This window comes from Oncorhynchus tshawytscha, linkage group LG14 (assembly GCF_018296145.1).
Source record: "Oncorhynchus tshawytscha isolate Ot180627B linkage group LG14, Otsh_v2.0, whole genome shotgun sequence".
Lineage (NCBI taxonomy): Eukaryota > Metazoa > Chordata > Actinopteri > Salmoniformes > Salmonidae > Oncorhynchus > Oncorhynchus tshawytscha.
In genome coordinates, this window is record NC_056442.1 from 45,110,591 (window position 1) to 45,132,325 (window position 21,735).

Below are 21,735 nucleotides of genomic sequence, written 5' to 3' on the forward strand. Positions count from 1 at the left end.
TACCGCCTAATTATCAGTTCCCCCTTTCTCTATTTTTTTCACGGACAGTACTCTTCACACACTACTCATCATCACGTAGACGTAACTCATTCCAGTGCCTGTGCCTTTAAGTGGGCTTAAAAGTCAAACTTCCGGTAGATTGATACCACCAGCTATATTGTATCAGTAACAACAGAAGAGGCTCGCATACGAAAGGGGATCTAGCTACTGTAGCTAGAGAGAATCGAAACCCACCCGACCAGTCTTTGACAGGGACAGCCATGGTGAAGATCACTTTCCAGTCCGTCGCGGGACAGAAAGCCGAGAAAGAGCAGAATGATGGCGACAAGACCGACATTCTCATAACCCATCCAATGGTAAATTAGTGCTGCATTTCTCTGTTGTGGTTGGCAACATATATCGCTTTGTGTGCTGTGCCCTTCGATAAAACATAGCTAGCTAGCGCTACCTCCAGCAATAATGACGTTACGCGAGGTGGGCTGTCAAGCGTCTGCAGGGCATTTTACCAGTACAATCATCGACGTAACAGGAGCATTTTAACGTTATTTGACAGCAGAGCAGCCATTGTCATGTATAAGGAAATAAAACGATGCTCTGCGGCTAACGAGCTTTTAGTGGACATTTTGCCAAATAGTCTACGGATAAAGGGGAACTGCTAACATTACTATCGAACATAGTTAAGTGGATGTTCTTAGACCGAATTAGCTTTATTGACATCAATTATTTAGGCCAACGTTAGGCTCTGAGAATTTAACTCTAATGTTGTCAATATTGGAGTTAAATTCTTAGCTGTAAGAACCTAAACCAAGAAGGATCAAATTGTTATTTAAACATAGACCTATGATGTTGGCTGTGGGTTATGAATAATTATTGTATCTCTTGGGAAATGTGACTGGATCACAATAAAAACATGTTTACCAAACATAGGCAGCAGACAAAATGGCAGATGGAGGTTACTGCTGGCCATGCAAGTTCATATTTAATAAGTAGCATCACTGTGCCAGCAGTAGGCTACAGTCCTCAACTTGTGATGCAGTCATTCAAGGAAAGCTTGGCTTCTCAGCATTCTGCTGTTTCAAATCCAATAAAATAATAAAATATGCGTTTCTTTCAGTCAGCCCCCTGCATTCAGTAATGAACTACAACGAAAGCCTGAGACAAGTATTTGATCAAAGGTTTGAAATATGCATCTTCACCAATTAGGCTGTATGTGTGCCTGTTTTTATCTCAAGGGTAAATTGGCAGTGACCTATTGGCAGTTACCTTCTATAATAGTGTTTGTTGGAAATGTAGACAGACTATTGTCACATTTTCAGTCAATCTAAGGCCCTCCTATCTCAATCAGCAGGGAAGAACACTGGTAAAAGTCTCTGTGGGGAAAACACACACAGTGAAAATGATGCCTAGTCTATCCCTTCATCCTTGTGCATCTTATTTCCTAGTTTATCCTTCACCACAGGTTGTCATAACACTAAGATGTTTGCTTTGATAGTCTGTGAGCTGTTTTCATACATAGGCAATAGCCGTGTCAGGAGATTTTCAAGTACCAGCTAAGAATAGCTTGCTTTGTTGTCTCCTATGCACAGAGCTCATCCTCCAGGATAAATGTACCTGTACACCCACCTATCCACCCACGTAGATGCACATATACGGTAGAAAGGATTTCCTCTCACATTCATCACATGTTATGTTTATTATCATAAATGGTTACGTGAGTGGTGTAGGCTACAATCGTGTGCCTATTGCCAACCCGTGCCACCCTGCCAACAAACAGGTTGAGCGTGTGACAGAGGCAGATGGCGTGAGAGACTGGGGGTGGTGTTACTCTCTGTCTTTAGAAGTGCCATGTTACTAGCCACTCTGTTATCCATCTCTGCCTCCCACGTTGCTGTTCCACTGCTAAAACATGCAGATTTATTCTATCTAAGAACAGGAACATAATGCACTCTTAACCCCACCTGACTTAGTCTGCCCTGTTCTGATGTGCCTCCATAGAATATCTGTGAAACACTAGCTTTTCACCAAGTACCAAAGCCTTACCAGTAAGCTTTGTCTGAGCTTCTTCTGTAGAGTGAGGCAGCCTGCTGTAGAAGTACACTGCCTGGACAGGACACTAGCCTGTGTTTATGTATGTGGCCCTGTGTCTCTCCCTGTCAGGAGGATGAGGAGGAGCTGGTTCTGCCTCTGCGCTCAGGGAGATCTCCTCTGAATGGCCTATGCTGCCTGACCTTTGGCCTGGTGGTCTTCATGTCTGGTCTGGTGTTGGCCTCCATCTATGTCTACCGCTACTACTTCATACCCCAGGTACCTAGAACCTACATCCAGTGACAGCATGAGACAATACTCTGATATCGCTCTGTCCTCTATGGTCCTACACTATATATACAAAAGTATGTGGACACCCCGTCAAAATAGTAGATTTGGTTATTTCAGCCACCCTGTTGCTGACAGGTGTATCAAATGGAGCACACAGCAATGCAATCTTCATAGACCAACATTGGCAGTAGAATGGCCTTACTGAAGAGCTCAAGGACTTTGAACGTGGCATCGTCAGAGGATGCCACCTTTCCAACAAGTCAATTCGTCAAATTTCTGCCCTGCCAGAGCTGCCCTGGTCAACTGTATGTGCTGTAATTGTGAAGTGGAAACGTCTAGGGGCAACAGCGGCTCAGCCACAAAGTGGTAGGCCACACAAGCTCACAGAACGGACCGCTAGAGCGCATAGCATGTAAAAATTGTCCGTCCTCGGCTGCAACACTCACTACCGAGTTACAAACTGCCTCTGGAACATCAGGACAATAACTGTTCGTCAGGAGCTTCATGAAATGGGTTTCCTTGACCGAGCAGCCGCAGACAAGCCTAAGATCACCATGCACAATGCCATGCGTTGGGTGGCGTAAAGCTCACAGCCATTGGACTCTGTAGCGGTGGAAAGTCCGACAGACAAATCTGGGTTTGGCAGATGCCAGGAGAACGCTTCCTTCCCGACTGCATTGTGCCAACTGTAAAGTTTGTTGGAGGAGGAATAATGGTCTGGGGCTGTTTTTCATAGTTCGGGCTAGGCCCCTTAGTTCCAGTGAAGGGAAATCTTAACGCGACAGCATACAGTACGATGACATTCCAGAGGATTCTGTGCTCTCAACTTTGTGGCAACATTTTGGGGAAGGCCTTTTCCTGTTTCAGCATGACAATGCCCCTGTGCACAAAGCGAAGTCCATACAGAAATGGTTTGTCGAGATCGGTGAGGAAGAACTTGATTGGCCTGCACAGAGCCCTGACCTCAACCCCATCAAACACTTTTGGGATGAATTGGAACACCGACTGTGAGCCAGGCCTAATCGCCCAACATCAGTGCCCAACCTCACTAATGCTCTTGTGGCTGAATGGAAGCAAGTCCCTGCAGCAATGTTCCAACATCTATTGTAAAGCCTTCCCAGAAGAGTGGAGGCTGTTATAACAGCAAAGGGAGACAAACTCCATATGAATGATTTTGGAATGAGTTGTTGATCGAGCAGGTGTCCACATACTTCACATGTAGTGGGTCTTCTGATGTTGAATTTCTAAATGTGCATCCTGGTTTAACTGTCTCTGGTGGTGTATAACGTAGATTTTGAGGTCAGTTGTTTATCAGACATTGGTCCTTCTTTCCCAGTCTGAGATCATGAACCGTTCAATAATAGCAGTGACTGTGACAATGAGGATGATAGTTTGTGATAGCCTTGCTAACGGTTCCCCTGTGCCTTGACCTAGATCCCAGAGGAGAGTCTGTTCCACTGCAGGGTTCGTTATGAGGACTCTGTATACGCCCCTCTGAGAGGCAGACAGGAGCTGGAGGAGAACGTGGGCATCTACCTGGAAGACAACTATGAGCAGATCAGCGTGCCTGTGCCCCACTTTGGAGGAAGCGACCCTGCTGACATCATCCACGACTTTCACAGGGTGAGGAGGACTAGGCACATCCACGCACGTACCCACACACCTGATGTAGAGTCAATCGGCCAGGTTTTTGACATGCATAGTTTTATTTAGTTTAGTTTCTGTCTGTCACCAGGGACTGACTGCCTACCATGACATCGCTCTGGACAAATGCTATGTCATCGAGCTCAACACCACCATCGTTATGCCCCCACGGAACCTCTGGGAACTGCTGGTCAATGTTAAGGTAACATAAAGCCTGTCTCTCTCACTTTCTGTTTGAGATGCCATCTCCCATTTTCCACAGCTTATTATTCCCTCTTTGTCCCCGTCTCTCTCTCTGCCTCTGTCTTTCTGTCTCTCTCAATTGAAGGGGGTTTAATGGCATGGGAAACATGTTTACATTGTCAACGCAAGTGCAATGGATAATAAACTAAAGTGAAATGAACAGTAAACATTACTCAAACGTTTCAAAGGAGTGGAGGCATTTGACATGTCATTATGGCTATGTACAGTGTTCTAATGATGTGCAAATAGTCTCTCTCATTCTCTCTGAACTCTAATCCTGTCCACCCCCCCTCTGTGTTTAGAAGGGGACATACCTGCCCCAGACCTACATTATCCAGGAGGAGATGTTTGTGACAGGGAGGGTTCACAACATGCGCCAGCTGGGGCCCTTCATCTACCGCCTGTGTAACGGCAAGGACACATACCGCCTGAAACGCCGCGCCCGCAGACGTGAGTCGGGAAGGGGGGGGTTCAGAGATTCGTATAAGGTTGTGTGGGTCATTCAGGGTCTGAATGGTCTACCTATTCTCTTGTCTAATAAAAGTCTTTCACTGTCTGACCTGTAGGCATCAACAAACGTGAAGTGGCGAACTGCCATCGCATCCGCCACTTTGAGAACACGTTTGTGGTTGAGACGGTCATCTGTGATGGAGCGTAAACTGTTACCTCAGCTTGACCTTCTGGCACGACACCCTAAGGCACAGCCACCTCTCCAGCCACTGTAGCGCATCCCTGTGTAGATACTTAGAATGACCTTTCAGTTGCACTTTAACTATGGTTTTATTTTTTTCCATATGTCTAACTCTCTTCTTTATAAACACACTGTTTATTTTAGGAATTGTCAGTAGTGAGGTTTTCCTTGTTTCCTGGCTGCAATAATAATGTTTTTCTCTGTAATTTACCTTGGATGAAAATAGTTTCATGTAGCAGAACCACTAAGCCAATTATGATGGGGAGGTTTTTCCACTTAAGAGAACTTTGATGGCCTTGGTTGTCAGGGAAGACAACAGTTTCCAAGTGTTGTCATGGCGACTACTTGATTTCCCTGCTCTTGAAATTACTGCGCGTGAAATCCTGCTACTGTCAGCCACCGCCTGACCTAATGTTGTCGCATCGCTCTCAGCTTTCTCTTGCTCTCTGTTGCACTGTTTGTCTGTCACAACCCCCCCAGCACACCTCATGCTTCTCTTTTGTATTTCTTCTTCTTTAGCTCAGTCACCCTATCAAAGTAAAGGAAAACATGAATGTGAGTTTAAGAACCAGTATCCCTACAAAGTGAAGTAGACAAACTGGCCATTATTAGTCTTTGTGTGTGTTTGCACCTGTATGTAAAGGCCTCAAAAGTATAGAATCATGTACATGACACTTAATGTAGTTATGTAATATTATACCAGATTATTTCTAGCCAAGCTGCCCTTCTCCCTGTGAACGTGTCAGAATGTTTCTCCCTCCTTATTGATGCCCCTCATCACCTCTTATTGTTTATATTTCAGGGGAGGTCGAGCTTCTCCCCTTTCATTTGCACTCTTTATCAATGCTTTTGTGAGTCATTCTAGTAGAATTCTGTCATTTATTTTTCACCCTGCATGTGTGTTTCTCTAAGGATAAACCGCACTGTTAGAATCTTTTCTAAGAGCACGTTTAAAGCCTTGGTTCAGAGTCAGAGACTGGACTAAAGTAATGATTGCTGTGAGGGAGTTTATTATATCATATGCTAATATATACCTTAGACAGGTCTGTATATTTTGTCTGCTGGTGAAGTCTTCTTTGTGAATAAAGTAGTTAAAACACCCAGGGGCTTCTATCCCTTGTTCTTTCTAAATAACTGTTACCACAAGGCACTACGGAGGATACTGCGTACGACCCAGTACATCACTGGGACTAATTTTCCTACCATCCAGCATCTCTATACCAGGCGGTGTCAGAGGAAGGCCCTAAAAATTGTCAGACTCCAGCCACGCTAATCATAGACTGTCCTCTCTGCCACCGCATGGCAAGTGGTACCGGAGTGCCAAGTCTAGGTCCAAGAGGCTTCTTAACAGCTTCTACCACCACAAGCCATAAGACTCCAGAACATCTAATCAAATGGCTACCCAGACTATTTTCATTGCCCCCCCCTTTTAACGCTGCTGCTACTCTCTGTTACTACTATGCATATAGTCACTTTATCTCTACTGCACATTGACTGTGTACCAGTACCCTGTGTATATAGCCTCGCTATTGTTATTTTACTGCTGCTGTTTAATTATTTGTTACTTTCATTTCTTGTTTTTTTTTTATTTTAAAACTGCATTGTTGGTTAAGGGCTTGTAAGTAAGCATTTCACTGTTGTATTTGGTGTATGTGACACAACATTTGATTTGTTGCGGGCCTTCATGGAACATTTCGCTGTCCAGATTCTCTTTGGCTCTGTGCGTGTGTCACCAGCCTTGTTTCAGTGTCTCGACTCTAGAGGTAACGGATCATATTCTTAAGTGTTAGTGGGTGAGAGTGTGAATCTAGGTTACTTAAAGTGGAGAGTTGTGGTGTGCTCGGAGCTGTCTTTTAGTAAGGGAAAGTGTAAACAATCCCATACACTGACCTGGTTTGGGCATAGTGGAAAAGCAACTTTGTTTTTCACAACGTTAAGTGTCGCATAGGAGTGGCGCCACCTGTCGGAAGACAATGACTCATTGGATGAATTTATTTGAATGGCACCTTTACACTGGCTTTCCTATACTAGACTCCATAGTGACTTTTTATGTCCTGTCTGTCTGCCATATAGCCTGTGCACAGATGTCCCTCCATATGGCAGGGCTCTGAGCCACAGAGCTGGTGGATGGCTGCTGCTGCATGCCTGGCTCCTCAGCCGGAAACTTCATGAATTATCAACAAAGTCACATGACTATCTGATGGTCGAACCAATCAACAAAGGGAACTGTTGGGCACCCGGCTCCGCATGTGAATGAAAGCCTTAGTAATTATTATTACTTTCGGGGGAAATGACAGTGTGGTCGCTGTACAAAACCTATATACAGTAAATGTCAATGACTTCAGTCTTATTAACCATCAAAATCACGAAGATAAGAGGTAAAATGTTTATTCTATAAAACAATTGTATTGGCACATCTTAAAAGTACAGATGAGCTCAATTAATCTTGCAGAAGAAGAGATGAACTGTTACCACAAAAAAATATATATAACATGTCATTTGACAAAATATCATTCTATATTTAACTATAAATTGTGTCATATTTAGGGACACATTTTGATGCTGTTACCTCAAACTATCTCCACTGGTAGTGGTTTCACACTCACTGTGTTCTCACCCTTCATCTACTTTCATGTGATCTGGCATGAGAAACCTCCATGTCAGAACCCTCTTCTTCTAGAAAGCATCTAAAGAGAAGTACTACAACAGTGGATCTAGACAACAGTTGACGCTGGCCAGACAGAACATGGGCATGATAGCCTGCCTGATGTTGAGCGTCACGACGATGGAGGGCAGGAAGAAGACAAACATCAGAAGGTTGATGGTGAAGATCAGCATGACGTTCATCTTATTGACCCTGGCGGCATCACAGACGTTAGTGGCATCACAGCTCTTAATCTGACTGATCTGGTAGAGGCTCTCTGGAATGATGACTGCCACTATCAGGACCCAGATGAAGACGCAGGCCTTCCAGGCATTGGTGGTGGTGCGGAGGTTGCAGGACCTCAGAAGGTGGACCACAGCCGGTCCAGGCCAATGAAGGTGATGAAGACGGCGATGGAGCGGATGTTGTGGAACAGCATGGTGGTGGCTGTACAGGCCTGGATGCCCAGGGGCCAGGTGCCCGTGACGTAGAAGTAGACCCGGGTGGGCAGGGACAGGACCAGCAGCAGGTCGGACAGAGCCAGGTGGCTCATGGAGACAGCGCTGGAGGATTTGAAGCCATGGCGGCAGAGCAGAGGCCACAGTGACACGGCATTGAGCGGCAGGCCCAGCACCACCACGCAATGGCAGAGGCTGTCACATAATAACTCCCCTCAGAGGAGAGTGCTCCTAAACTATCATTGTTGTTGTTCATGGTGTCTGTGCGTGTAATTTGAAAAGAGACAGAAACCACTCCCAAACCACTCACTCAATATTCTGGTTGCCACTTCCTGTCAGAGCAGTCTGCATAGAGGTTGAGCTGTTCTTAACTTCTGGAATGAAAGTGTTGAACCAGGAAGTGAGGGTTATTTTTTTTCTTCTCAGGAAGGTCCTCCCATCCTCTCTGCCGATAAGGTTGAAGACTCTTGACAACATGAATCATGTCTGAGTAACAAACTATCAACATGAAGAATCTCTGATCTCTGACCTATACAGATAGTCTGATCATTTTTTTACGAAAAGTGAGTCATTCGTAGTGAATAGTTATAAACAAACGTTTTGATCAAGAGCAACTGTCAAAAAAATGTAAATACCATTTTATACTGTCTAGATTGAGAGTGGGTGGATTGCATCTAAACAGTCCATATCTGAACAGTGTATAATTATGTAGAAGCTTCTATTCAGTATGAATAAATTACAAGACTCAGGGTTGTAAATCCCATGCCTTTTGTTGATCAAATCAGTTAGTGTTAGATATGCCCTCTGAGATATTCTGTGGAACCTCTTTGAATCTCAGCCTCCTAAAGGTAAGAGGTAAGACTAGGACCAAAGGCCACGTGTGATGAGTGAGAATACAATGGAAGGCTGGATGATTGATTTAAAAACATTTATTCCAAGTGCTGGCCATTCATTCAATCTTTGAGCAACTCGTCTCCTCTGTCTGCTGTGGGGATCTGAGTTTTCCATTTCCCAGATAGAGGTGATAGCCATCCATCTACAGGGGAAATGTCTCCACCCTGCTCTCCACTCTGCAGGCACCAAGAGGGGATAAGCCACATCTATCTAGCAAGTCCAATTGATCTCCATTGACCTGGGTGTCTGATCCTATCTCTCCAGGTTCCTTGACCTTGATGTTGTCCATTGGATGCTGGTTGATTTCCCTGAGCCTCGCCACTGCGTTTCCTCTCGTGGACATCCTCCTCCTCTCCTTGCTGGCAGTCAGCAGGTTCTCCTTCAGGATGAAGTAGTAGCAGACCCCGTCCGTCAGACAGTTGATGCTGCCCAGACACATGCTGATATGGACGAAGTCTCTGAGGGGGTTGATGACGTTCGGGTCCTCTGTGCGGTTCTTGGCCAGGAAGTAGACGACTGCGGCCACGTGGTAGGGGATGAAGCACAGCAGGAAGGCCACCAAGTTGCTCAGGACGATTTTCACAGACTTGTTGTTCCTCAGCTTATCGTCCAGCGGGTTCAGTCGCCGCATGCCACTCAGGATCTGCATCACGCGCACCGAGAAGAACACCATGGCAACCGTGCTGATTGAGAACACTGTCTCTATGGCGATGATGATCCATTTCTTCTTCCAGGTTTCGCTGGAGAACTTCTGGAAACACTTGGTTTCGTTGCCTTTGTGCATTCTGGTGTCGTTGTTGTTTTTGTTGTGGAGCTCATAGACGGGTGTGGTGAAAGCGAATACCATCACCCACACGGCCAGGCATACCAGGGCAGCCTTCCGTGGCGAGTGCAGATGCTTGCCATTGATTGGAAATCGCAAATAAACATAGCGGTCGCCAGAGATGCACACGATCAGTATGATGCTCCCATAGATGTTGACGAACACCAGGCTCTCCAGGAAGGTGCAGAATCCCATGCTCAGGCCCCAGTTGTGTTCGTAGGCGTACATCTTGAAGGGCAGAGAGAAGATGAGAAGGCTGTCGTTGATGATCAGACTGCTGAGGTACACCGTGGACTCAGTCCATCGACGCATCCTGAAGAGGAGGAGCCATAGAGCGGCCAGGTTGAGGGGAAGACCCACCATGAACGTGGGGACATAGACAATCCACTGTATATAGCACACTTTGCTGTCACACAGTACCATTTTACTGCAAACAGAGAGGGAAATACATACACATGAATGTCATTTCACTTATGACTCAATCATTTTTAACCAATACTAGAGGCATCAATCAGGATGGTCACTGTGCAAGAGTAAAGAGATTTATAGGGATAGCTCGGGATTTTGGCAGTCTTCAGGAACCGCATGCTAGCTGTTAATTAGCTAATTAGCAACTTACTTCTAACTGAACACAGAGACATAAAATGGTATCCACGAGTTCATCTGACTCTGGGGAAGTAGATAAAGAGCCTCATTGCCAAAATCCTGAACTATCCCTTTAAGCCTCACTGAAATTTGACTGTATGCTACATGTTATGTTAACTTGAGGGGATAGTAGTACTTTTCCTGTAGTAAAGCTCAAGTGCATTGGAAAATAATGAACCAACTAATCATTTGGATCACAACTGCCATCTCATAGACTAGGCATAGTGTTACTACCTACTAGGCGACGGTAACTAATTTCATCTTAGTGTACCAGGTTGGAGCTTTTTAGAGGTCCATTACTAAGTGGCAGTACTCAATTCCTCTGTAACCCTATAAAATGGGAAAGGAATTGGCATTCTTGGAAAGGCATCTTATCTGAGATTCTGGGATGATCTCAAAACGCACACTCCATGTGTCCTCTGTCCTCTCTCTTTAAAACCCATTGGAGGAGAAGGTCAGAGGAGCGAGACATCTGGTTATCTCATCCAATGAATTTTGAAAAGGAGATGAGGAGAGAGGATGTTAGGAGTTTGAAATTGAGATCTTACCTCGTTTGGGCCAAGTCAAAGATGGATTATTATATTGTCAAGATGGCCTCAAAGATGAAAGGCTGGCATGAGGCAGCAAGATCAGGTGGGACCATTCTATCCAATGAAAGGGGGAGATACGTGTGAGAACAACAGGCAAAACTCAGATATAAAGTAATTTCTTTCAAAGTTGATAAAATGCCACATCAGTCCCCCTATATCAGTGCATTTGTAACAAACGAACCATTACGAAACGTATTTTCAATCAAATAAGCCTCACATAGCAAATTAGCAACTAAATGAACGAATTGCAAAAATCGCTGAAGTTGGAGACTTTTATCTCCCTCACCAACTTCAAACATCTGCTAGCTGAGCAGCTAACCGATCGCTGCAGCTGTACATAGTCTATCGGTAAATAGCCCACCCATTTTTACCTACCTCATCCCCATACTGTTTTTATTTATTTACTTTTCTGCTCTTTTGCACACCAATATCTCTACCTGTACATGACCATCTGATCATTTATCACTCCAGTGTTAATCTGCAAAATTGTAATTATTTGCCTACCTCCTCATGCCTTTTGCACACAATGTATATAGACTCTCTCTTTTTTTTTCTACTGTGTTATTGACTTGTTAATTGTTTACTCCATGTGTAACTCTGTGTTGTCTGTTCACACTGCTATGCTTTATCTTGGCCAGGTCGCAGTTGCAAATGAGAACTTGTTCTCAACTAGCCTACCTGGTTAAATAAAGGTGAAATAAAAAATAAAATAAAAAATGTTTTGTTGACCAAATTTTACACTCTCTCATGGACTTCCATTCCTTACTTTGTGGTCTTATTTTTGTTGACAGATTTTGGGATGAGTAAACCCTCTCGCTTCGACTCTTCCTCTCTGGCCACGTGCTGTGTCTGTGTTTGATTGTCATGTTTAAGGGGTTGATGGGAACTAGTGTGAAAGTAAAGAGGGCCTATTTATAAAACGGCAACACCAGCCGCTGTCCTTTGTGTTATCGGAACAGAGTTGTGTTTAAAATGTTAGAAAACTACTTCCCATAGCCTGATACATTAGCTTGTAATTTAGTGGGATAGGCCAATATTTTACCCTTTTGCAGTATGACTTGTCAGACATTTATCACATGTTCAACTGGTATTGGTAGTTAATTAGATTTACAGTGAAATCAGTGTGGCATTCATCTTAAACTGTGTGCAGTGAACCACTTTTATATAGACTATCAGTAAGACTTGGCCTATCTCTCTATTTGCCTGTAGCAACTCATTGTAATCAAGCTATTTGTGGTTTTGTACATTAAATACTTCCCAATCAATGATCAGCACTGTACCATTGCTCATCAAAATCGTTATATGTCAAATTAAAGCAATTTTGTATACTTCTATCATTCATTTGGTAGGCCTGTTGGGAACCATGTCTTAGTTTGAAGCTCCTCTTTGCTCCTGTCTAAATCAAGGGGTGTTGTACTGCTTATGTCTATGACTATCATCCCACAGACACTGGGCACAGACATCAGTTCAACATCTAGTTTTGATTTACATTTGGTTGAGTTGTCAACTAACGTGAATTCAACTTGAAATCAACAAAACATTTCATCATGTCAGTCAAATTAAGTTAAAAGTTGGGTGAAAAAAATGAAATTCCCTTATGTTGATGACTTTTTTTCATATCTAAACAGTTTTCCACGTTGATTTAACTTTATCACATAGAATTTCCGTGTTGAATTATTGTGGAAATAACATTGATTCAACCCGTTTTTGCCCAGTGGGATGTCACATTAGGTTATAGCCTACCACTGTCCTATCTATGCATATAAATATGTCAGTGTAAGTTTAGTACCATTTTACAACTACAGTTGAAGTCGGAAGATTACAATTAATAGCATCACAGTGAGCGCTAACAGGGATCTACTGTCCATGGGTTATAAATATAAATAATTTTGAAGTTGGAAGTTTACACACACTTAGGTTGGACTCATTAAAACTTGTTTTTCAACCACTCCACAAAATTCTTGTTAATAACAAACTATAGTTTTGGCAAGTCAGTTAGGACATCTACCTTGCGCCTGACACAAGTAATTTCTCCAACAATTGTTTACAGACAGATTATTTCACTTATAATTCACTGTATCACAATTCCAGTGGGTCAGAAGTTTACATACACTAAATTGACTGTGCCTTTAGACAGCTTGGGTAATTCCAGAAATTATGTCATGGCTTTAGAAGCTTCCGATAGGCTAATTGACATCATTTGAGTCAATTGGAGGTGTACCTGTGGATGTATTTCAAGGCCTACCATCAAACTCAGTGCCTCTTTTCTTGACATCATGGGAAAATCAAAAGAAATCAGCCAAGAAAAACAATTGTAGACCTCCACAAGTCTGGTTCATTCTTGGGAGCAATTTCCAAACGCCTGAAGGTACCACGTTCATCTGTACAAACAATAGTATGCAAGTATAAACACCATGGGACCACGCAGTCGTCATACCACTCAGGAAGGAGACACATTCTGTCTCCTAGAGATGAATGTACTTAGGTGCGAAAAGTGCAAATCAATCCCAGAACAACAGCAAAGGACCTTGTGAAGATGTTGGAGGAAACAGGTACAAATGTATCTACATATAGAGAATAGAGAATGATATATAAAATGAGTCCGATATCAACATAACCTGAAAGGCCGCTCAGCAAGGAAGAAGCCACTGCTCCAAAACCGCCATAAAAAAAGTCAGACTACGGTTTGTAACTGCACATGGGGACGAAGATTGTACTTATTGGACAAATGTGCTTTGGTCTGATCAAACAAAAATAGAACTGTTTGCCCATAATGACCATTGTTAAATTCGGAGGGAAAAGTGCAAGCTTGCAAGCTGAGGAACACCATCCCAACCGTGAAGCACGGGGGTGGCAGCATCATGTTGTGAGGGTGCTTTGCTGCAGGAGGGACTGGTGCGCTTCACAAAATAGATGGCATCATGAGGAGGAAAATTATATGGATATATTGAAGCAACATCTCAAGACATCAGTCAGGAAGTTTAAAGCTTGGTCGCAAATGGGTCTTCCAAATGGACAATGACCCCAAGCATACTTCCAAAGTTGTGGCAAAATGGTTTAAGGACAACAAAGTCAAGATATTGGAGTGGCCATCACAAAGCCTTGGCCTCAATCCTAGAGACAATTTGTGGGAAGAACTGAAAAAGTGTGTGCAAGCAAGGAGGTCTACAAACCTGACTCAGTTACACCAGCTCTGTCAGGAGGAATGGGCCAAAATTCACCCAACGTATTGTGGGAAGCTTGTGGAAGGCTACCCAAAACGTTTGACTGAGGTTAAACAATTTAAAGGCAATGCTACCAAATACTAATTGAGTGTATGGTAACTTCTGACCCACTGGGAATGTGATGAAATAAATAAAAGCTGAAATATATCATTCTCTATACTATTATTCTGACATTTCACATTCTTAAAATAAAGTGGTGATCCTAACTGACCTAAAACAGGGAATTTTTACTGGGATTAAATGTCTGGAAGTGTGAAAAACTGAGTTTAAATGTATTTGGCTAAGGTATATGTAAACTTCCGACTTCAACTGTATGTCCACTGTTGACATGGAAACAAGGAAATACTTGCCCACCAAGAGGTTAAAGGAAAACTCCACGCAAAAACAATATTTTGGTGTTCGTTTTATAAGTCCATTGTTGACATAGTCCCAAAAGGTTGTGTAACTTTCAAAACACAGAAATCATCCCTGATGATGTATTTTGCATCATATGATGTAAAACGCAGCATCATATGGTGCTTCCGAATGGCGCAGCGGTCTAAGGCACTGCATCTCAGTGCAAGAGACGTCACTACAGATACTGGCTTGATTCCACAACCGGCCGTGATTAGGAGTCCCATAGGGCGGCGCACAATTGGCCCAACGTCATCCGGGTTAGGGTTTGGCTGGGGTAGGCCAACATTGTAAATAAGAATGTGTTCTTAATTGACTTGCCTGGTTAAAAAATAAAAAATAAAAAAACTGTTGCAAAATGCATCATACAAGGGTGATTTAGAGCTACATACCTTGAAAACTTGAGTGCTGACAAGCTAAATATTTTGGGACTATGTCAACAATGGGCGAATGAAACAAATACCAAAAGATCGTTTTTAGGTGGAATTATCCTTTAATGGGTGATGGTCTGCTATGACTGTTTATTCAACACCATAAGAAAATGATCAAATACATTGTTTGTTTGCATCCTACTAAGATGAACATTTACTGTATATTAAAGTAATAATGAGTTCAAATCCATTGTTGATATACATACGTTTTTTAAAAACTAATTTGAATGTCGCAGGTTTAAATTTAACATGATGTCTGAACCAATGACTGTATAGGTCTGAACAGTGTGATTTTTTTCCCCTTTGTAGAATGTGCATGAGTTTAAAATGTGTTTCCATTGTTGTAGGGATCATGACATATGAATTTGTTTAGATGATTTACGATTATATGGCACTGTATCTCACAACAGCATGGCAGAAACCTCAGGTGATTGTAAAGATAAAATTAGGTTAACTAAGGCATGCACAGTGAAGAACTGGGTGCAAAACTCCAGTCCAAAACCATTACAGTAGGCTACTTTAAAAAAACACTCACCGAAATCGCTTGGGATAATTGTCTCCTCTCAACTGGAGCTGAACCTCGTGGCTTTGAGTCCTTGTTTGGTAAAACAGACTTTAACCTACAGTAAATAGCCTATGTCGTGCCAATATGTATTCCTCTGATTGATAGTGAAACCCGTTGTGCACGCTGTTTTCCAAAGAGCACTACACAAACCACACTGGACCTGCAATCTGCTCTAGGCTAGTACCGCTTTGATTGACTAGTTTGCATTGACTAGGTTAAACGAAGCCGTGTATTTCAAATGAAACTAATATAATCAGATATACACATACAGTAGCTAAAAGAAGACACTCTTCACTTGTTGTGTGTATTGCACACATACATACCCACCACTTCTGCTTAGGCTACAGACGTGGTTAATCACGCTCAGTTTTGTTTTGTATGTAAAACTTTTCACTGCCTTTGTTAGATATGTAGGTTAACAGAAGGCGTTTCCCCTTTGACATATATACGTTTCCCACGCAGGTTTGAGGTTTTCATTTCGTCTTTTCTAGAAAGAACCAAGCTGTATATTCAATTGTAAATCTTTTTAATCATGATTCCATCAACTGTCATTGCTCATGCACACATTCACATACGAGTGGGTGACTGTCTGGAAAATAGTCTGAAACAGTGAAATATAATGTCGCTGTTTCGTATAAAGTTGCACTAGACGGTCCCCAGTAAGGGGACATTTTGAGTACTCTGTCAGGAGCCAATTCAAATTCATGTGTGTGTGTGTGTGTTTGAAATATCATTACTAGTGGTGAAATCTAGCTCTCTGGAAACTGCCCCCTTGTTCTTGCCTGAAAGTACAAGTAGACTTTTGACTGTGAAGTCTGTCTGATAATGTAGGCCAGAGAAAAATGTTGTTATGGCATAGAGTACAGTACATCACCACCACAGCCACATCCTCATTTCTTTTCCATCTTCACTTTTCATACTTTGAATGAGTGATCTTCCAGTCATTGTCAAACTAGTCATCATTGCCTGGGCCCCCCATCCTTTTTAATGAATCCTCTACAGATCAGTAATCCATATTTGGTCTAGAAAAGCAATTAAGGCCTACTCTACATGTCTCATGTCACATTTCCTCTCAGCCTAGTGTACAGTGCATTCGGAAAGTATTCATACCCCTTCACTTTTTCCACATTTTGTTACTTTACAGGCTTATTCTAAAATGGATTAAATCGTTTTTTCCCCCAAATCAACCTACACCCAATAACATATAATAACAAAGAAAAATCAGGTTGTTAGAAATTTTGGGCATATGTATATAAAAAAAAAAAAAATATCACACTTACATAGGTATTCAGACCCTTTACTCAGTAATTTGTTAAAGCACCTTTGGCAGCGATTACAGCCTTGAGTCATCTTGGGTATGTCACAACAAGCTTGGCACACCTGTGTTTGGGGCGTTTCTCCCATTCTTCTCTGCAGATCCTCTCTAGATCTGTCAGGTTGGATGGGGAGTGTCTCTGCACACCTACATTCAGGTCTCACCAGAGATGTTCGAACGGGTTCAAGTCCGGGCTCTGGCTGGGCCACTCAAGGTCATTCAGAGACTTGCACCGAAGCTACTCCTGCGTTGTCTTGGCTGTGTGCTTAGGGTCATTGTCCTGTTGGAAGGTAAACATTCGCCCCAGTCAGGTCCTGAGCGCTCTGGAGCTGGTTTTCATCAAGGATCTCTCTGTACTTTACACCGTTCATCTTTCCCTCGATCCTGACTAGTCTCCCGGTCCCTGCCGCTGAAAAACATCCTCACAGTATGACACTGCCACCACCATCCTTCACTGTAGGGATGCTTTTGGCCAGGTGATGAGCAATGGCCACTCTACCATAAAGGCCTGATTGCTGGAGTGCTGCAGAGATGGTTGTCCTTCTGGAAGGTTCTCCCATCTCCACAGAGTAACTCTGGAGCTCTGTCAGAGTGACCATTGGGTTCTTGGTCACCTCCCTGACCAAGGCCCTTCTCCCCTGATTGCTCAGTTTGGAACCACCAAGAAGAGTCTTGTTGGCTCCAAACTTCTTCCATTTAATAATGATGGAGGCCACTGTGCTTCAATGCTGCAGACATTTTTTGATACCCTTCCCCAGATCTGTGCCTTGACACAATCATGTCTCTGAGCTCTACGGACAATTCCTTTAACCTCATGGCTTGGTTTTTGCTCTGACACGCACTGTGAACTGTGGGACCGTTATAGTCCAGGCTGTATCACATCCTGCCATGGTTGGGAGTCCCATAGGGTGGCGCACAATTGGCACAGCGTCGTCCAGGTTTGACCAGGGTAGGCCATCATTGTAAATAAGAATGTATTCTTCACTGACTTGCCTAATTAAATGAAAGTAAAACATTTTTTAAAATTAAATAGTCAGGTGTGTGCCTTTCCATATCATGTCCGAATCAATTAAATTTACCACAGGTGGTCCAATCAAGTTGTAGAAACATCTCAAGGAGGATCAATTGAAACTGGATGGGCCTGAGCTCAATTTCAAGTCTCATAGCAAAGGGTCTGAATACTTATGTAAATAAGGTATTTTTAGTATTTTATTTATTTATTTTCAAAAATGTCTAAAAACCTGTTTTTTGCTTTGTCATTAAGGTGTATTTTGTGTAGATTGATGAGGAAATAAAATCATTTTTATACATTTTAGTATAAGGCTGTAACGTAACAAAATGTGGAAAAAGTGAAGGGGTCTGAATACTTTCCTAATGCACTGTATGTGTGCATTGTGCAATAGATACAATATACTGAATGTGGTAACACATTTGTCAAATTAATGAAACAAGGTGTAAGCCTAAGGTTATATTTCAAGACCATGTACAACACAGACAGCGATTGAGAGACCTACTGAGTTTTTGTCACCTGCGGTGATACTTGAACTTAACACGATTAACCAAACATTTTGTTTGATTAGCTACTGTACATAACCAAGGAGTTAACACTCCTTGTATCACATTTCCACACAGGCTGCCAAGACTGTGACATTAATAACATGATCCACCTGCCTCCTGTTACAGGAGCAATGGATGCAGGTGGAAGGTAACCAGTAAATTAGGCTTAATTATATTTAATTAACTAATTATCACCAGGGGTTTGCCAATATATTACTCTATTTTTATTTTATTAATCTTTTAATGTCATGTAATATTATCTTATGATGTTCTTGTCCGTAACTGGTCCTTACTCAGTCATGTGTTTGTACATTTTATGTGGAACCCAGGAAGAGTAGCTGCTGCATGTTCAATAGCTAATGGGGATCCTAATCAATTATAATGAGCTTCAAAAGTATTGGGACAGTGACACATGTTTTGTTGTTTTGGCTCTGTACTCCAGCCTTTTGGATTTGAAATGATACAATGACTATGAGGTTCAAGTGCAGACTGACATTTGAGGGTATTTTCATCCATATCAGGTGAACTGTTTAGAAATTACACCACTTTTTGTACATAGTCCCCCCATTTTAGGGAACCAAAAGTATTGGGACCAAAAGTTTAGTATTTGGTCCCATATTCCTAGCAAGCAATGATTATGTTAAGCTTGTGACATTACAAACTTGTTGGATGCGTTTGCTGTTTTTTGTGTTTCAGATTATTTTGTGCCCAGTAGAAAATAACGGTAAATAATGTATTGCGTAAATTTGGAGTCACTTTTACTGTAAATAAGAATAGTATATGTTTCTAAACACTTCTACATTCATGTGGATACCACCATGATTAAGACAAAACATCAGCTATGCTGGTTAACGCTTGACCGGATTGAATCCAGGCCCAAATTTAACCAATAGTAATGCTTTTTGGTTAGTCAATAGCATATGGAAATTGTGACTTTAATCTTTAATGATTGTAAAAAACTGTTTTGCACAATAAGATTATTTAACAGATGTGTCTGTTGGGGAGAGGTTTCCCTCTAGTGGATAGATTAGTAAATCAGAAGAAAAACAAATGTTACGTATAAAGTGTGTGAGGTGTTAAATCTGTGTTAAAATTTGCTTAAAATTAGAGGATTGCGATTGTGTTGAATTGTGTTTTGGAAATAAAGAAGACATGGTTTTAAAAAGGTAGTGGAAATATTTAATTCAGTACAGAAATGTGTAGGCGGCTTAACTTACCCTTTCCCGTTGTGCCACTAGACCACTTGCTTTGGACAAGCTATGTTTGTTAGAAAGAATACTACATTTCCCTTGATGGAGTGATTCTGAATGTAAAAATGGCTCAACTAAGCCCACTCTCCCTTACAGCTTTGACTGAGTTTAATTATTTCAGTCCCTTGTGAGGTGAAACACTAGCAAGCATCTCTCGCTCTCTCTCTCTCTCTCTCTCTCTCTCTCTCTCTCTCTCTCTCTCCTCTTCCTCCCCACTTCTCACCTATACAAAAAGCTGATACGACACTTTAGCCAGAGGAGTTGATATATATTATGACTGAGTCCGTAAAAGCACTTTGTAGACATGTTCTATCCTGGAGCATAAGTTAATAGTTAACCAGTAGGTGTCATATTATTATCAACAGGCTTCAGGTGTGGAATTTTAACAATGCCTTGAGCAGGCAGATTAAATCCATCGCTCGACTCAGATAACCACATTGTGGTTGGAGTTTACAAACGGCACTCTTAACCTGTGAACTAGAAAGACAGGGCTTAGAGAGTGAGAGCAGAAATATGTCCAACCAGGTTACACAATACTGCATCCTCAGGGAGGGACATATTGCATACCTCAGATGTCTGACTTGAGCTCAAGGAAAATTCTCAGTGGACAAAACGCATTCCGCCCCGAAACCCATCATCTCTCTCTCTCTCTCTCTCTCTCTCTCTCTCTCTCTGTGTGTGTGTGTTCAGAAACCAACCTGTTCAATATACTGTTGACAAAGGGAGAATAAGAGTACTGATACAGTCACTATAAGTAAACATTCCTATTTTGATTACTGATTTGAGAAATCCTTTACACTTTCACTTCTCTCTTTTCTTTCTACTGTACCTCTCCTCCCTATACACGTTCTCTATATTGAAACATTACTGTAATAGAGATCTATCTGATTGGTTGGGTAGATCCAGTCAACAAAGCTGTGTGAATCACACAAACACGCCCGTCTGAGGAGAGGAGTCAGTAGGGTGAGTCTGGAAAAGTGTGGTGCCTTGCTCAATCTGCATTGTTATTTTGTCAGTGTGACGTGAGATTGTTTCTGTTGTTATTGAGACGTCAAGAAGATCTGTGTGCCTTATTGCGCCTCTAATATATTATTAGATATGAGAATCTTTCCCAGTGACACAATAACTATTGTAGTTGGATGATCAAGACAGAAACAGTTCTGTATAAGACATGCAGCTTCAGAGAGCTTGTGTTGTTACTCTGGCAGCCTTCCTCGATTATCTTTTGGATGTTGTGTAAATGTGTTTGACCCCCAGACCCTCTCCATCTGGTCTGATTAGAGGGAAGGGGTTTGATGGTGCGAGGCGAACACTCTGCTCATACAACGAGGCCTCACTTAACCATTCTCTGCATAAAGGAGCCCTGGAATTCTCTCTCCTGCTGCTGCATGAACTGTACTGATCAGGCAGCGGGGCGCAGGTTTACAGAGACCATCATCCACCACAGACAAGCAGGACAACAGGCTACATATCATCTGAACACACAGTTCTGTACCACACTGGAGGACCTACAGGAGAACTGGCAGGTGTACTGGCTTTTAGTGTGTTCTCTGAGGTGTGACTAACCCCTATACAGGAGAATACAAGGTATACACCACTGGGGAACACACTGAAGATCTTGAGAGGAGGGATATAAAGAAAAGGAGTACTAAAGGAGTGATCAGTGATCGCCATGAGGCTGAATTCCCTGGCACAGGTAAGTGGCTTTTCTGGTTCTCCAGAGCACAGAAGAGCAAAGCAGAGAGAGATGGCATGCAGGTGAGGCCAGGCCGGGCTCTGGAATATCTTTCAGCGGGCCCCACACAGACAGTACAGCAGTGTTATTCAAAGTCGGGGTCTGCAGTGGGGTCTGCAAATTAAAAATTAAGAGAAGAGATTGTTGTATGGGACGATATACAAATGTTTTTGAGAAAGATTATTAGAAAAAAACATGTTGAGTAAATGTCTTTTTTGATTTCTTTTCATTTTGATAAGAGATGAAAATGTAATTAATTAAAGGATATTTGTTGATGTAAAAATAGAAATGTAACTATTTTAAGGTTGTGTCATTAT

At 42.3% G+C, this 21,735-nt stretch overlaps 3 protein-coding genes and 1 pseudogene across 5 annotated transcripts in view; 2 read left to right on the forward strand and 2 right to left on the reverse strand.

Moving 5' to 3' along the window:
* The first annotated feature begins 131 nt into the window (after positions 1 to 131).
* LOC112267266 (integral membrane protein 2C) lies at positions 132 to 5,995 on the forward strand. Its single transcript, XM_024445516.2, has 6 exons — positions 132 to 356; positions 2,158 to 2,304; positions 3,751 to 3,939; positions 4,052 to 4,162; positions 4,506 to 4,653; positions 4,770 to 5,995. The coding sequence occupies exons 1-6, from the start codon at positions 261 to 263 to the stop codon at positions 4,859 to 4,861; spliced, it is 783 nt and encodes a 260-aa protein (XP_024301284.1). The 5' UTR covers positions 132 to 260; the 3' UTR covers positions 4,862 to 5,995.
* A 1,277-nt stretch (positions 5,996 to 7,272) lies between these two features.
* LOC112267455 lies at positions 7,273 to 8,347 on the reverse strand (annotated as a pseudogene).
* Positions 8,348 to 8,910: 563 nt separating this feature from the next.
* LOC112267265 (lysophosphatidic acid receptor 6) lies at positions 8,911 to 19,837 on the reverse strand. Of its 3 annotated transcripts, none has more exons than XM_024445514.2 (3): positions 19,651 to 19,837; positions 10,907 to 11,002; positions 8,911 to 10,140 (listed from the first exon to the last, which is right to left on the reverse strand). In XM_024445514.2, the coding sequence occupies exon 3, from the start codon at positions 10,134 to 10,136 to the stop codon at positions 9,033 to 9,035; it is 1,104 nt and encodes a 367-aa protein (XP_024301282.1). In that variant the 5' UTR covers positions 10,137 to 10,140; positions 10,907 to 11,002; positions 19,651 to 19,837; the 3' UTR covers positions 8,911 to 9,032. The 3 variants fall into 3 exon arrangements, with proteins under 3 accessions (XP_024301282.1, XP_024301281.1, XP_024301283.1); XM_024445513.1 differs by lacking the exon at positions 19,651 to 19,837 and adding an exon at positions 15,532 to 15,921; XM_024445515.1 differs by lacking the exons at positions 10,907 to 11,002; positions 19,651 to 19,837 and adding an exon at positions 15,532 to 15,921.
* Positions 19,838 to 20,486: 649 nt separating this feature from the next.
* Positions 20,487 to 21,735, forward strand: part of LOC112267264 (ephexin-1) — a 30,693-nt gene continuing 29,444 nt past the window's right edge. Inside the window, exon 1 of the mRNA XM_024445511.2 lies at positions 20,487 to 21,379. The gene's annotated coding sequence lies outside the window, so the exon portion shown is untranslated. The remainder of the gene's footprint in view (positions 21,380 to 21,735) is intronic.